The sequence below is a fragment of the Mesoplodon mirus genome, assembly GCF_964341445.2.
Source record: "Mesoplodon mirus genome assembly, chromosome: 5".
NCBI classification, from domain to species: Eukaryota; Metazoa; Chordata; class Mammalia; order Artiodactyla; family Ziphiidae; genus Mesoplodon; species Mesoplodon mirus.
Genome location: NC_138980.1, coordinates 1,719,238 through 1,733,682, shown reverse-complemented (window position 1 = coordinate 1,733,682; position 14,445 = coordinate 1,719,238). Strand labels below are relative to the sequence as shown.

Below are 14,445 nucleotides of genomic sequence, written 5' to 3'. Positions count from 1 at the left end.
AAATGAAGTACTAGGCAATAATTGATAGGAGAAAACATCCACAAACCTATATGAATATATTCTAGTTTTCCATCATAAATAGTATATGGTACATGTTAAATATAGCATATTTTAATAAACAAAGAATGTTACTTTTCTAGATTTGAGGAAGAAAAGAAGGAAACTGGACCTCAAAAGAGGTGCTTGAATGGATTTGTGGGAGGGTTCTGAACGCCATGAGACCCTTTCTACATCCAGGTGGCTCTCTCGAAATGCTCAGCAAATATTTCCAACCCTTCTGACCCTCGAGAGTCTGAGGTGGAAAGAGGGATGGATTAATTCCCATTTTCCTATGAAAAAAGTGCATTAAATGTCTTGCCCATTAATGTTGGAAGGAAGTAGCGCCTCTAGCAATTTCCTACTGCCCTTAGAGTCACATCCAAGTCCCTCCATTGACTGGCCTTCCTTGCCTCCAACTTCCCCTCTTACTTGGGCCCCTTGTTCCCCACATTGGCCCTACTTCATGGCTGACATAGAGTTGATGCCCAGTAAACATTTGCTGACCGTACTGTATGGACAGGAGCTGTGTGTATTAGAGCAGGATGGGCTGTGTTGCAGTTAACAGCGAATCTACCACATTTCAGTGGCTTAATACAGTAAAGGCTGGTGTGTGTTTCCTTGCACACATCACAGGCGTATGCAGGGTGGGCGGCCCTGCCCCATTTTGTGGCTGCAGCTACTGGGACATGTGACTTCCAAGGTCACTGTGGCAGGACAGAGAGAGAGGGAGTGGATACACTGGCTCTCAACTGCCTTGGCCAAGAGGCGACCTACGTCATTTCCTTCCACACAGGCCGTTAGCTAGAACTAGCCACACAGCCCCAAAAACGAGGTGCAAGGGAGGCTGAGAAATGGAAGGTAGGGGAGCATGTGGATATTTGATGAACCTGAAATGTCAGTGTCACACCAGGACCCACGTCCCAGCCCAGGGTCTGCCACAAAGAGATCCCAAAGGGAGTCCTGCAAGCACAATAACTGAATGATGAGGGAGACCAAGCTGGCTTAGAGCTGCCAGGGCTGAGCCACGCCGACACCTGGCCCGACACCTTGGCCTCTGCTTCTCCTTGGAGCCCACATTCCCCAGGTCTTTTGCCATCGGGACCCCCACCAGACCCTCCTCCCAGGGCCTCTGTGATCTCCCTCAGGGGACAGACTGTCCGCCCAGGGCTGGCCCCCAGCCTTAGGAGCTGGAAATACTTCAATCCTGGTCCTGGCTGTCCTCACTGCTGACCAAATGCCTCACTTGGAGCACAGTCTGGGCCGGCTGCCGCCACATCTGTCCTGCACGTTGCTGCTTTGGCTTCAAATGCTGGGAAGCCCCAAGACCAGCTGTACGCTTACAAGAAGAGGGAGCCCTACCCTGGCCAGGCCTTGTAGGGCCACATGGGGCTCTGGCTGCAGCTTCAGGTGCGCCAGCACCTACCGGGTCTAAAGGCCCCCACAGCCAGGGCCACCCACACTGCCATTTAGCGCCATGTGCTGGTCAAGTTCAGAGGAAGGGCACAGCAGGCAGAAAGCAGAATGGTGCTTCCCAAGGGCTGGGGAGAGGGGGCAATGGGAGTTATTTTTTAACGGGTACAGAGTGTCAGTTTTGTAAGATGAAGAGAGTTCTGGAGATGGGTGGTGGTGATGGTTGCATAATAATGTGAGTATACTTAATGTCACTGAACTGCTCCCTTGTAAACAGTGAAGATGGTAAATTTTATATTTTTTTTCATAATTAAAATTTTTTTAAAATTAAAACAAAAATTCTACTGGAACGTGATTAAATTAAAATTTCAGTTCTTCAATTACACGCCACATTTCAAGCACTCAAGGGTCAAGGTGGCTAGTGGCTATTGTATTGGACACGCAGAATTAGAGCATTTCTAGCAATGCAGAAAGTTCTATTGGACAGCACTGCTAAAGAAGCTCATCTTTTCTCAAATATTCCTGCCTTCTCAATCCCCGTCCTCCCCAAGACCACCAAAGGGCTCACGTGCCTTAGATCATCCCCAGGGGCTCTTCCCAGGGCATGCACGTACCCTGGATGAAGACACTGAGCCTTAGAGGGTATTGTCAAGGCAACACAGGATCCAAGCAGGGGGCCTCATCTCCCTCAACCACACTGCACTCTTACGGTGGGAGCTCAGGTTGGAGGTACAGATACCCCCCCACACTGTCGTGTCTCCCTGAGCCCAGGAGTGTCCACCAGGTCCTCTGCCTCTGCAGGACCAGCCGCTGTGCCTGGAACAAGCACCATTTGCAGGAGGCAGCAGGGGAAAAAAGACACGGCCCAAGTACTCTTTCTCAGCTCCTCCGATTCATCTCCTAAAATCCCTTTCTGTTATGATCAAATTTGTTTCCATTTAAGAATTTTTATATTTCTCATGCTTTTCAAGAAACTAACCAAACCACACCCTTATCCAAAATTGAGGCACAGTTGGATCACGGGGATGTAAATGAATAAAGTGACGTTAACTGGCAAAACCAAGACAAGGCTCTAGACTTCCTCCTACCAGCTCATGGGCATAAGGTGTGCGCGACAGAGGGACCCTCCACACCAGGGAAAAGGCGGATTTGATCCATCAGCCTCAGGAAAACACTCAGAGTCCTTGCCATACTTGTCAAGAATAATTCTAAACCTGCTGTCGCTAAACTAAATATTGTCATCGTCACGATAGCAAAACCACATTTATTTAGAGACTGTAAAACACGTTCACCTTCATCATCTCATTTAATCCTCACCGACAACTCAAGGTGAAAATTATTGCCCATTTTAAAGATGAGAAAACCGAGGCTTAGAAGACTGAAGCCCGTTCTCAGTGACATACCTGGTAGTGGTGGGGGCAGGGGTAACCCAGGTGCAAAATAATAAGAAATATATATCTGGTCTCGGGCCCTCATTCCTGGCACAGACCTCCTAAAACACTTGTCATTTCCTTAATGATGGGGGTGAGAGGAGCATCTTTTGTTATTCATAATGTGCCCCTTTCAACCTTACCTGAGTTTATGTTAATGAAGCGATTCTTGGCGGGCCCCTAGATAGTTCAGGATGGGGGCTGGTAGCCAGAGGAACCAACTGCGTGATGAGAGAGTTGGAACTTTCAGCCCCACCCCCAACTTTCAGGGAGGAGAGAAAAGCTGGAGATTGAGTTCAATCACCCACGGCCAGGGATTTCCCCAATCATGCCTGCAAGATAAAACCTCCATAAAAACCCTGAACAGTGAAGTCCAGAGAGCTTCCAGCTTGGTGAACACATCGAGTTCTGGGATGGTGGTGCATCCAGAGAGGCCACGGAAGCTCCACGCACCTTCCCCATGCCTTGCCCTGTGCAGTCTTCCATTTGGCTGTTCCTCAGTTGTGTGCTTTCTAATAAACCGACGATAGTAAGTAAAGTGGTTTCCTGAGTTCTGTGAACTGTTCTAGCAAATGATTGAACCTGAGGAGCTGGTTGGTAAGAAGCACAGCTGACAACCTGGGGGTTGAGCTCGGCATTTGAAGTGGGGCCCATCTTATGAGACGGAGCTCTTACTCTGTGGGGTGTAGGCTAATTCCGGTGTGAAGAAACAAATAGTTTTCCTTTACCAGGATTCAGGACTCTCGAATTCCAAAACCAGTCCTTTTGTCCACTGGGTTGGAGGGCAGTATAATACTTGGGGAAAGACATATATTTTGAAGGCAGACAAGATTTTATGTCTACCAATTTTATAGAGTTAGTGTGAAGAGTTCCAAAGGTAATGCATGATACGTGACTAGCACAAGCCTGGCACACAGAGTCACATATTAAGAGCTCAATATTTGTAGCCATCATGGTATTATTATTACTACTATTATATTAAAGGTACTTTTCAAAAATAAGTGAGATTAAGTGTGACAACACTCTCCAAAAAAAAATAACATCTGCAAACAGACTTCGGCCCTGCTTTGCAGATGAGATGGCTGCATTCCAGAGGGTCAAGGACTTACCTAAGGCAGGTGGAGAGGAAGACAGGCCGGCAGGCAGGGGTTTACTCCTGGTCCAGTGACCAGCTCATTCATATCCTCCTTCTTGCCCTGACCTATCTCTTCACTAGGGCTCTGGGAGGTCTTGCCCAAGGACCAGCTGAATTCCCAGGGGCTCACCATGACCCAGGAAGTAGAGCTGAGAACCAGGCCAGGAGTAAATGTCCTACCCCTCACTGCTCACCACCAGCTGGACCCCTGGAGGACCCAGTTCACTGACAGGCTGGGGAGCAGCCCTGCTGCTGTAGAGCCCCCTACCCCTGGGCTTCCCTGCCCACCTCCAGCCCCTACAAGCCCAGGCTTCCTTCCACAAATCCACTCCTCCCACAATGCTCGGCCCACAGCGTGTCCTGGTTGCAGGCCCACTGCATCTCCCTCCAACCCCTAATATTATCCCAGCAGGGCTCAACTGAGGCACCAGGCAGTGAGGGGCAGGACCTCCACACCACCCTAGGCAGAGGCAGGAACTGCGTTTTCTACAAGGTCAGCATCCTATACCTCCTGGGGTGGAAGGGGCTGGAATGAGGGGAGGGGTAACAGCTTAATCTCTCAGGATTGGGTAGACAGGGCAGGTGTCCCGTGGTGCCACAGGAGGCTTAGGTGGCACCCAGTCACCCAGTTAAGGAGCCCAGTCTCACAGGGAGAAACGGATGCTCTCTTCCACCTTCACTTCGTCTAACTACCTCAAGGAGAAACCTCGGATGGGTGTCGGTCTGTCTGTCCTCCTCTCTAAGACACACTAATCTCCCATTTGAACATCGTGGGCTGTGGTGCAGACCCGGTAGAAAGTAGGACTGTCTAGCTGGATTTGAATAACATCGCTTTACATTTTACTACTAGGTTACCTTTACAATAGAGCGAGGTTGCCTTTGTAAATAATTTTAAGTTTTAAAAAAAGTCAATTGATTTACAGGAAAATACACAGCCTATACCATGTGGGTATGATGAAAAATTAAGAAAACTGGTACACAAATGACGAGTTTCTAGAAAGCTGCCTTAGCATGTCAACCGCCTTGCCAAGTCAGAACCACCCCCTTCCACCCACCCTTTGCAGAGGAGAAAACTGAGGTTCAACAGAATCGATGGGAGGGTCACCTTGTCTCACCTGGAGACCCAGACGGCCTCCCTGTGATCATGTCACTCACCCCCAGCTCCACCGGGAAACCGTGGCCAGCACAGCTGCCCTGGCCCACCTGCTGCCCTCGCCTCCCAGCCCCACGCCCAGTGCCCTGCCCCTGCCACCCCACCCCCACTCACGATGTTCATGAGGGTGAGCAGGTACTTCTGCACATGCTCCTTTCCGTGGAACTGGACCACAGAGTCGTCCACCCCCAGCAGGACCTCGATGTTGTAGTCGTCGTCGGCAGCATGCCTGCGCACCCTCTGCCTGGAGCTGTTGACTCGCTCCTCCAGGATGCCCAGGGCACGGCTGAGGCTGTCCAGGCTGCCCGGGGAGATCCCTGGAAGGAGAGAGGACACAGCCTGTAGCAGCAGCCCAGGCTCACCAGGGACACCGCAGCGGGACAAAACTCCACTCAGATGCAACTCGGCACCTGCCAGGTGCCAGCTTGGCCATCAGCTTGTCATCATCACAGCACCCTAACTGAGGGCATTTCTGTCCCCATTTCACAGAAGAGCAAACTGAGGTTCAGAGAGGGCAGCAGTGATGGACCAAGTCAGCTCAGACCCGGCGGCATGCAAACCCACAGCTCGGCCATCACAGAGGCCAGGTTCGGCACCCAGCAATGAACAGAGAGGGTGGGAAGCTGGATGGGCAGGGTGGATTCTTCACCCATTCACACACTCACACACTCCCAAAGGGCCACCCAGTGCCAAAGAGCTGGTCTCCCAGGCTGGTCTCCCCATTTATAACTGGGGAAACTGAGGCCCAGCCCAGGTGGTATGTGTTTCACAGTGTCTTTTCAGACAGCTCCCCTTCTGGAACTTTCTGCTCAGTCCCTGGCTGGAGCTAGGTCCCTCATCTCTATGCCAGGCCTGCCCACGCAACTCCTGGGTTGGGGCCAGGCCGTGGGTGACCCCCGACCCCAGAACTGTGCCTGTCCCTGATGCCAACTGCCAAAGAGATGAAAGGTTGCCTGACTGAATCATGCAGGAATCAGGATGAGCCCCTCTTATGACAACTCCCCCACAGTCTGCCGGGCAGGGGCTCACTCCATCCCCCACAGGCTAAACACCTGGCTCAGAGCGGGGCAGACCATTTGGGACATGGGGCCTTAGGGGCCGCAGCTGAGCAGGCCAAGGGCTGGATCGCATCAGGCCCAGGACCCCAGGATGTCATTGTACCATCTGCAGAGCTGCAGCATCTGTCTCAATCCCCTTCTACTTTCCCACTGGGTGTGGAGCCCACCATGGACCAGAGACCTGGCCCCTACCTCTCAGGATTGCAGCTGAGCTGGCCAGGCTGACCTTCAGCATTGCTGGCAGCCACAGACCACACTGTCCAATTAGTCTCAGTGCCAAAGCCTCTGGAAGCCCCTCACTACCCTGCACTGGTCTCTGTGTCCACGCCAGGTCCTTGACCCCAGGGTCCTGCCCCTCCTTGGCACTCCTCGTGGGGGGAGGAACAGGTGTGTCTCAGAGACTCTTGCCCTGGGAAGGACCTAGGACCTCAGGTTATCATGACATCACCAAAGAGTCTTCCAGAACAATTCTTCTCACTTGTCCCCTAAGCTCTTTTCCACGGCCTCCTCTGGAGGCACAGAGAGGCAGCCAGGCCCTCCGAGTATGTCTCCTCATCCAGTGCTGACAACAGGCCTCTTTGATGTGCCTTATTGCCTCCATTTTACAGACCAGAAGACTGAGAGAGTCCCCCACCCAGCCAGAAGCTCTCTTCTTTACACCTGCTGTCTGTTAGGTTTCAGGCACAAACCTGCAACCTGGTTATGGAAGGAAAAGTGGAGGTGAAGGAGCAGCAGAGGGGGAAGGGCTGCACAGAAAAGAGGAATGGGCTAGTGCCAGGGCTGAGCGTCTGCTGGCATTCCTTACCTCCTGGGGTCCTTGTGCCCCCGCCCCAGCCCTGTAGTCCCCCATGTTCCCCCAGTACGCACAGGCACACACACACTCCACACACATGCACACGGCAGGCGCTGCCCAGGGCTGCTCCAGGGAGAGCGCCAGTGCAGAGCTCATCCTTCTGCTGGGCTGTCTGGAGATGATTCAGGGCCATCCTTGCTGCTCCCAGGGGAGACATCAGCTACTTAAACCTGACAGTGGGTTTGAGGAATTGCTACTCTATTTTTACACATTTATTTCTTTGCATTTTCAACAAGCAGGGACAGCTCACCTTCAGAACCACCTTGGGAAGCAGAAAGATGGTAATTTCCATAAAAAAAACTCTTCCCAGGGAAGAGGCTACATGCTACCCTCTGCCCCTGTCAAGCCAGGGGTCACTGACAGGTGGCCCCTGAGCAAAACCAGACCATGGGGGTGCCTGTTAGGGCCATGTGGTGTTTTTTAAATACCTTATTTGGTTGACAGTATTTCAAAATTTGGAGATTCATGTTAAAACCTAGAATAGCCAGCTTGTCTGAGAAATTAAGAAATGGAGTCACTGTAGAGGGGGAGGGGAGTTTACACTGTGCTGTGGAGTGACGGCCATGCCTGGAAACAGGACACAGGGGCCTGCCGCCTGGCCTGCCGCCCTTGCTGCCCACTTAACCTCTGAAGGCATCAGAGTGTGCCCCCAACCCTAACCCAAGAAGTCACCGTGCAGTGACTCCTCTTGACATTTTCTGAGGGAGGAAATGGGGCTGCCATCAGGCCAGGGCTGGCTCGGGTACATCTTGTAGCTGCTTCTGCTGAGCAAGCTCAGTTTTTTGTTTTGTTTTGTTTTTTTGTGTTTTGTTTTTTTTTTGCGGTACGCGGGCCTCTCACTGTTGTGGCCTCTCCCGATGCGGAGCACAGGCTCCGGACGCGCAGGCTCAGCGGCTGTGGCTCACGGGCCCAGCCGCTCCGCGGCATGTGGGATCCTCCCGGACCGGGGCACGAACCCGTGTCCCCTGCATCGGCAGGCGGACTCTCAACCACTGCACCACCAGGGAAGCCCGCAAGCTCAGTTTTTAAATAAATTGTATGTTACAAGCCCATTAAAAACAGCAATGTTTTCTAAGAATGCATTAGAAATGTTAATTTCACCACAAGCATAATTATTGTTATCATTATTATCTCGATCATGATAATTTTAGAGGGTGACTTGGACATTATGTTCTAGAACACCCCCCAAGGCCCAGCCCCTGTAGAGATGTGCCCAAATCCAAAGTAAAGTGCAGATGAAGGGAGGAAGACAGGGCCGCTCGGGGTACCTCGAAGGTGACAGCCCCACCCTACAGTCGGGTCCCTGGAAGCCCCAGCCCTGCTCAGGCCTGGCAGGATGTAGGGAACAGCTCCAAGGTCAGCAGGGTCTGCCAGGCGCCCAGACCTGGGGCCACATGAGTGTTGATGGGACCCAGCAGCCAGGCTGTCATTCCACCTTGTCATTCTTGGATGTCTCCTGAGTTTCCCTACAATGGGCCCGATCCTAAAGGCTAGGCCACGCAGAGATCCCAACCACACTCTGGTTCTAGCGGGCCTATCCCTCAGGCTGAGTCCCGCTCGGGTTCTCAGCTGGCTGCCTAGTGATTCCCTGAAACCAATCCCGGCCTTCAGGGCCTGTCCACCTGCACTGGGCTGCCTCCTTGGTCTAAAGGCCTCAGTTCCTCTTGGTCCCTCAGACCTCTCTGTCACCCGCCCCTCCTCCCGCTGGAGCTCTTGCATGCTTGTAACTGGCCCACTAACGAGCAGTTGGCACTGCCCATCTCCTGCTGAGGTGGGAGGACGATGCTGCCCTGGCTCCTGACTCAATCGCCCTCTGCGCACAGCCTCCCCACAAGGAGAAGCCGCTGGTCCCCCCTGGGTGGCTGATCCTTGGTAGATGGTAGAAGACTGGACCCCGGCAGGCCGAGGCTTCCCTGAGCAGAGGTGTCTATGGCAGGACCCTATCTTCTCAATGGGTAACCGCAGGGATTTTAGTTCCTGGCACTCCCTGTGCTGGGGAGACCTTTCTGGACAGTTCATGTCTCAGGCAAAGGATGACACAACAGGAAGCTTCCAAAAGCTGTCCCTCGTTTTAGAGTCTCTACAGCGGGTCGGACAGAATTCCTCAAAGAGTCAATAACAGTCTGTAAAGAGGACGGAACAGGGGAAGCAGAATTGCATCCGGGGCATCCTGAAGTGCCTGCCCGCCAGGGTAGCACGTGGGTCGCAGCAGCCACAGCCTCTGGATCACACGCCCCTGCCGGACCGTGCTGCCCCTGCATCTGGTGGCAGGGTGGGGCATGTGCACAGTCCCTCACAGTAACAAACCTCCACTATGTCCAGCAGCCATCTGATCCTCACAGCAAACGGGAGGCTCCACACTATCCTCATTACTGTCCCCGTTTTAGCATCAAGGAACGCCAGGAAGATTAAGTGACTCAGACAAGTCACACCACAGAGAAGGGGCTGGAACCCAGCCCAAGTCATGTCATCCAGAGTTGTTAATGTGCCCCAGAGGGACCTGTGTACTTCACCAGCACCAAGGGATGGTGTGGGAAAACTGAAACTGATAGAAACAAACATGTTTATTCCGGAGAAGAGAAACCCCAGGGACCTGAGTCCGTAAATGCCATGGGAGCATCATGCAGCAAGTGCTGGCTCTGTAGGTTCAAGGGTGCCTGGGTGTTTGCTGTCCCTGTGCAAATCCCACGCCCAGGCCTTTGCTGCACTGGCCTCTCCTAGGATGTCCTTTCTGCTGCTGCTGCTGCTCCTGCCCAAATTTAGCCTTCCTATTGTTAGGGGAACCACTGACCAAAACTGCCCACACTGGCCAGGTAACCATTTGCATGAGATGTTTTTTTGTTTGTTTGTTTTGCGGTATGCGGGCCTCTCACCGTTGTGACCTCTCCCGTTGCGGAGCACAGGCTCCGGACGCACAGGCTCAGTGGCCGTGGCTCACGGGCCCAGCCGCTCCGCGGCATGTGGGATCTTCCCGGACCGGGGCACGAACCTGTGTCCCCTGCATCGGCAGGCGGACTCTCAACCACTGTGCCACCAGGGAAGTCCTGCATGAGATGTTTTACGACAGGAGGTCCTGGTAAGGAACACAGAACTAACAAGCCACCAACTGGAAGAATTAGGGAAAGGTCAAAAGGAGATGCCAGTCCATATGTCCTCCCAACCTCTCAGATTCCTCCTCGCTGGAATCCATCTTGGCTGAGCGATGCGTGGGCCACCAGGAAGGACCCTAAGTCGGAATGATTGGCCAGAGACAACCCAGAAACTAATTCCATCACCGTAAAACCTGAGACTGCGAGCCACATGGCAGAGCAGTTCTCCTGGGCTCCCTTACCCTGCTGCTCTCCACCAGGCTGCTCCTTCCCAATAAAGTCTCTTGCTTTGTCAGCACGTGTGTCTCCTTGGACAATTCATTTCCGAGTGTTAGACAAGAGCCCACTCTCGGGCCCTGGAAGGGGTCCCCCTTCCTGCAACACTATCCGGTCCAGCAGAAGCACCCCCAAAAGGTCTAGAGGGAAGGACACCCGCAGCCCTTGGTGCCAGGGACCCTTTGCCTCCTGCAGTGGACTCAGATGTGTTGGTCCCCCTCTGACTCCCCGCTCAGGGCCAGCTGCACACCGACAAGGGGAGGAGGGGCACGGAGGCTTGAGACGCCACTGCTCAGTGATGGGAAAGGCTGCTGTCCCCTCTCCATGGAATGATCTTCCCCTCGTTCCTCACTGGGCTTCCTCCCTCTCATCCTCCAGGTGTCAGCTGAAATATCCCCTCCTTAGGGCAACTTGCCTTATTTCATTCTAAATTAAAACAGGCTCTCCCTTCCCCCAGTGTCTTCCTTCATGGAACACACCACCATTTTCAGTTTGAATGTCATTTGTGAACTTACTTGGGCATTATCTGTCTTCTCCACTTGAGTGGAGGGCCCCTCAGAAGACAGGGGCCCAGGGTCTTGTATGCCTCGGTGCCTCACAGATAATCGCAGGGCTGCGAGGGGTAGGAGCCAGTGCAGAGATACGATGGGAGGGAGCACAGGGCCAGCAGTGGGGAGGCGGGGGGTGCCCTTGGGAGCTGGGAGCTGGGCTGGAAGGAGAGGCAGGTACAGCAAGGCCAGGAAGCCCAGGCTGGGGGCGGCGGAGGGGGGTGGGCAGCAGGAGCAAAAGTCGGGTGGCTGGCAAAGGAGCAGGAGCTGGCACAAAATCCTGCTGTAAGTTACTTATACAAGGTGTAACGACAACAAAATGACCCAGGAGGGGTTCAGACAAACGTGGTGAAGAGAGAGTTACCATGTAATGGCCAACAAAAAGAAACCAGGAGTAACTACATTCATGAGATAAAATATAATCCAAGACATTAAGGGGACAAACTGATAAACAATTCATTGAGAAGATATAAAAGATATGAACTTTTTTCACCTAACAGAGCTTCAACCTGATACAAAGAGAAATAGGCAAAGTCACAGTGCTATGTGCATTTTAATACATTTATTCCAGAAAAAGACAGATGAATTAGATAAAACATTAGGCAGGATTTGCATTACTGTAGAAGATTTGAATTACTAAAGCAACCTAATGTTTAAGCCCAACGACCAGAAAATGTGTCCTGTTCAAGCACGTGCAGAACAAGTTCCAAATTTGACTGTACGTTAGGACAAAAAGGAAACTCAAAAATCATGTCCACAGCCACTACCGTAGAGCAAAATCAGAGAAAACAAGAAGGAAGACCCTCAAACCCTAAACACCAGAAATTAAAAACACAGTTCTAATAAGCCTAAATAGAGAATATACACTCTAACTGTTGGCTCAAGTAGAAAACCTGAATCAACCTTAGAAGAAATGGAAAAAAGCAGTCAAAGAAAAGCCCAGAAGGTTTTATAGAAGAGTTTTACCAAAACTACAAGAAATAGTTAATTCTCATCTTACATAGAATCAGTATGCAAAGATCAATACTTCCTTGTACATAACAGTGACCGGCTAGGAAAGAGAATGGGAAAAGAGGCTTATGGACTATAGGAACAAACCCCACAAAATATCTAGGTATAGACAAAAATAAGGAATGTATGAAGACTACACAGAGAGTAATACAATATAGTCAAAGCTCTCCCCCAAAACAAAAGAAGACCTCAGTAATTGGAGACACAATGACACTATCCTGGATTGCAGGTTGATTGTCCTCCAAATTAATCTATAAATTTAACATAATCTCCATCAAAAAACTGTTAAAATCCAACAGAATAATTCCGAAGTTCAACTGGAAGATTACATATGAGAGAATAGCCAGAAAAAAATATTAAAAAGGAATAATAACAAGGAGGTATTTACCTTTCAAATTTTCAGAAGACACTACAAAATAACGTTAATTAGATCACAGTGGTACGAGTGTCATGAAAAGACAGATTTTGGAACTGAATACAATGTCTAAACACAAATCCAAGCATAGGAGGGACCTTGAGTAAAAATGGTGCATTGAACACATACATCTAATTTTGCTCCTCCCTGGAACCCCATTACAACTTTAGAAAAGGGATGATTTTTTTTTTTTTTAATCACAAGCCTACACGGACAGGGGAAGAAGGAGAGGAAGAAAATAACAGTGCTGTTGTGAGCTGGAAAGCAGGTGGCCACGTGGCGATGGACACAGTGTATCTGAGAAGCTGGCCAAAACTCTTCCAGTCTGTACTGCAGAATCCTCCAAAGGCACCAAGTACCTCTGGAAGTGGGATGATGGGTGGATTGAAATAAGGACTAGTTGGTGGCTAATGCCAAATCCCCTCCCCACACCCTGTGTCCCAGTAACAGCCCAATAACTAACACTGCATTGGTCTGGAAGCTCATTCTCTCTCAAAAAGGTGGAAAAGAAGGTTTCTGGGCTGCAGGCACCAGGTGTAGCTGAGAGCACAGGTACCATGCTACGAACAGGAAAATGAAATGAATGCTGAGACACTAACCCACTTCCACAATCCACTCCCAGAATGTTGGCAGTCACCTACCCCTCAGGCAGGAAGTTGGGAGGAGGCTTCTCTAAGGAATCTGACCAAAGACCAAAAGGCAATATTACTGTCATGGTCCCCCCAACTACCTGCATCAAGCTCCCAGTCACCTCTTTCGTTGCCCAACTTTACACAGGAGCAGCCAGCCAAGGATCTCCAGCTCTCTGGGATTAGCCCCAGACTCGATAGATGGAGACCAAGATACAGCACAAGAATCAAAATGAGGAAAATGGAGGAAAAAGAGACTACCTAGGAAGCTGGGGAAACCTATCATTAGTGACCCCTGAGAGGTAGAAGGAAATATTGCATTCACTAAACAAGAACGAAATGAGAACAATCAAAAGGGTTCTTTGAAATTAAAAACATTTCAGCAGAAATAAAAAAACTTAATGAAAGAATTAGGAAGACAAAGTTGAAAAATCTCCCAGAAAGTAAAACAGTAAGACCAAGAGACTTGAACCATCAGGAAAAAAGATAAGAAAATTGGAGGACCAGACCAGAGGTGTATCATCCATATAATAGAAGCTCCAAAAAGAAAGGAGAGGGACTTCCCTGGTGATGCAGTTGTTAAGAATCCACCTGCCAATGCAGGGGACACGGGTTCGAGCCCTGGTCCGGGAAGATCCTACGTGCCGTGGAGCAACTAAGCCCATGCTCCACAACTACTGAGCCTGTGGTCTAGAGCCCATGTGCCACAACTACTGAAGCCCCCATGCCTAGAGCCCGTGCTCCGCAACAAGAGAAGCCACCGCAATGAGAAGTCTACACACCGCAACTAAGAGTAGCCCCTGCTCGCCGCAACTAGAAAAAGCCTGCGCACAGCAATGAAGACCCAATGCAGCCAAAAATAAATAAATAATTTTTTTAAGAAAAGGAGAAAACAGAAAAGAAAGAATTAATGAAATTATTCAAGAAAATTTCCTACAGCTAAAAGGTGCTCCCAGACTGAAAGGGCCCAGTTAGCACCCAACTCAGCAGATGAAAACAGACCAGCACCATGGCACATAATCATGAAATTTCAGAACACAAGGAAGTTTCTACAAACTTTCACATAGAATAAGAGGGGGCCGGGGGAAGCAGTTACAGAAGAGGTCACAAAGGATTGGAAGCAGAATGGCTGTAGACTTCCCCAAACCAGCATTAGAAGCAGGAAAACAATAGAGCAAAGCCTTCAAAACTTCTATACCCAGACAAGTTCTCAACAAGTATGAAAGATATTTCCAGACAAGTAAGTTGTCTAAAGTTTTATCTGTCCAGCACCCCTTTTAAGGTACTGAAGGATGTGCTCCTTCAAAACAAAAGAGGTAACCAAGAAAGTGGAAGACTAGAGATAAAGGAAACCCAACACGAGATATGAGGAGGGAATCCCCTGGAGGATGGTGAAAGG

General features: G+C 50.6%; 1 protein-coding gene across 1 annotated transcript in view; it reads right to left on the bottom strand.

The window, feature by feature from the left end:
* The window catches only part of ADAMTS2 (ADAM metallopeptidase with thrombospondin type 1 motif 2), a 231,201-nt gene that overhangs the window by 87,075 nt on the left and 129,681 nt on the right, over window positions 1-14,445 (bottom strand). The window contains exon 4 of the mRNA XM_082621776.1: window positions 5,282-5,484. Coding sequence (XP_082477902.1) covers window positions 5,282-5,484 — 203 coding nt within the window. The remainder of the gene's footprint in view (window positions 1-5,281; window positions 5,485-14,445) is intronic.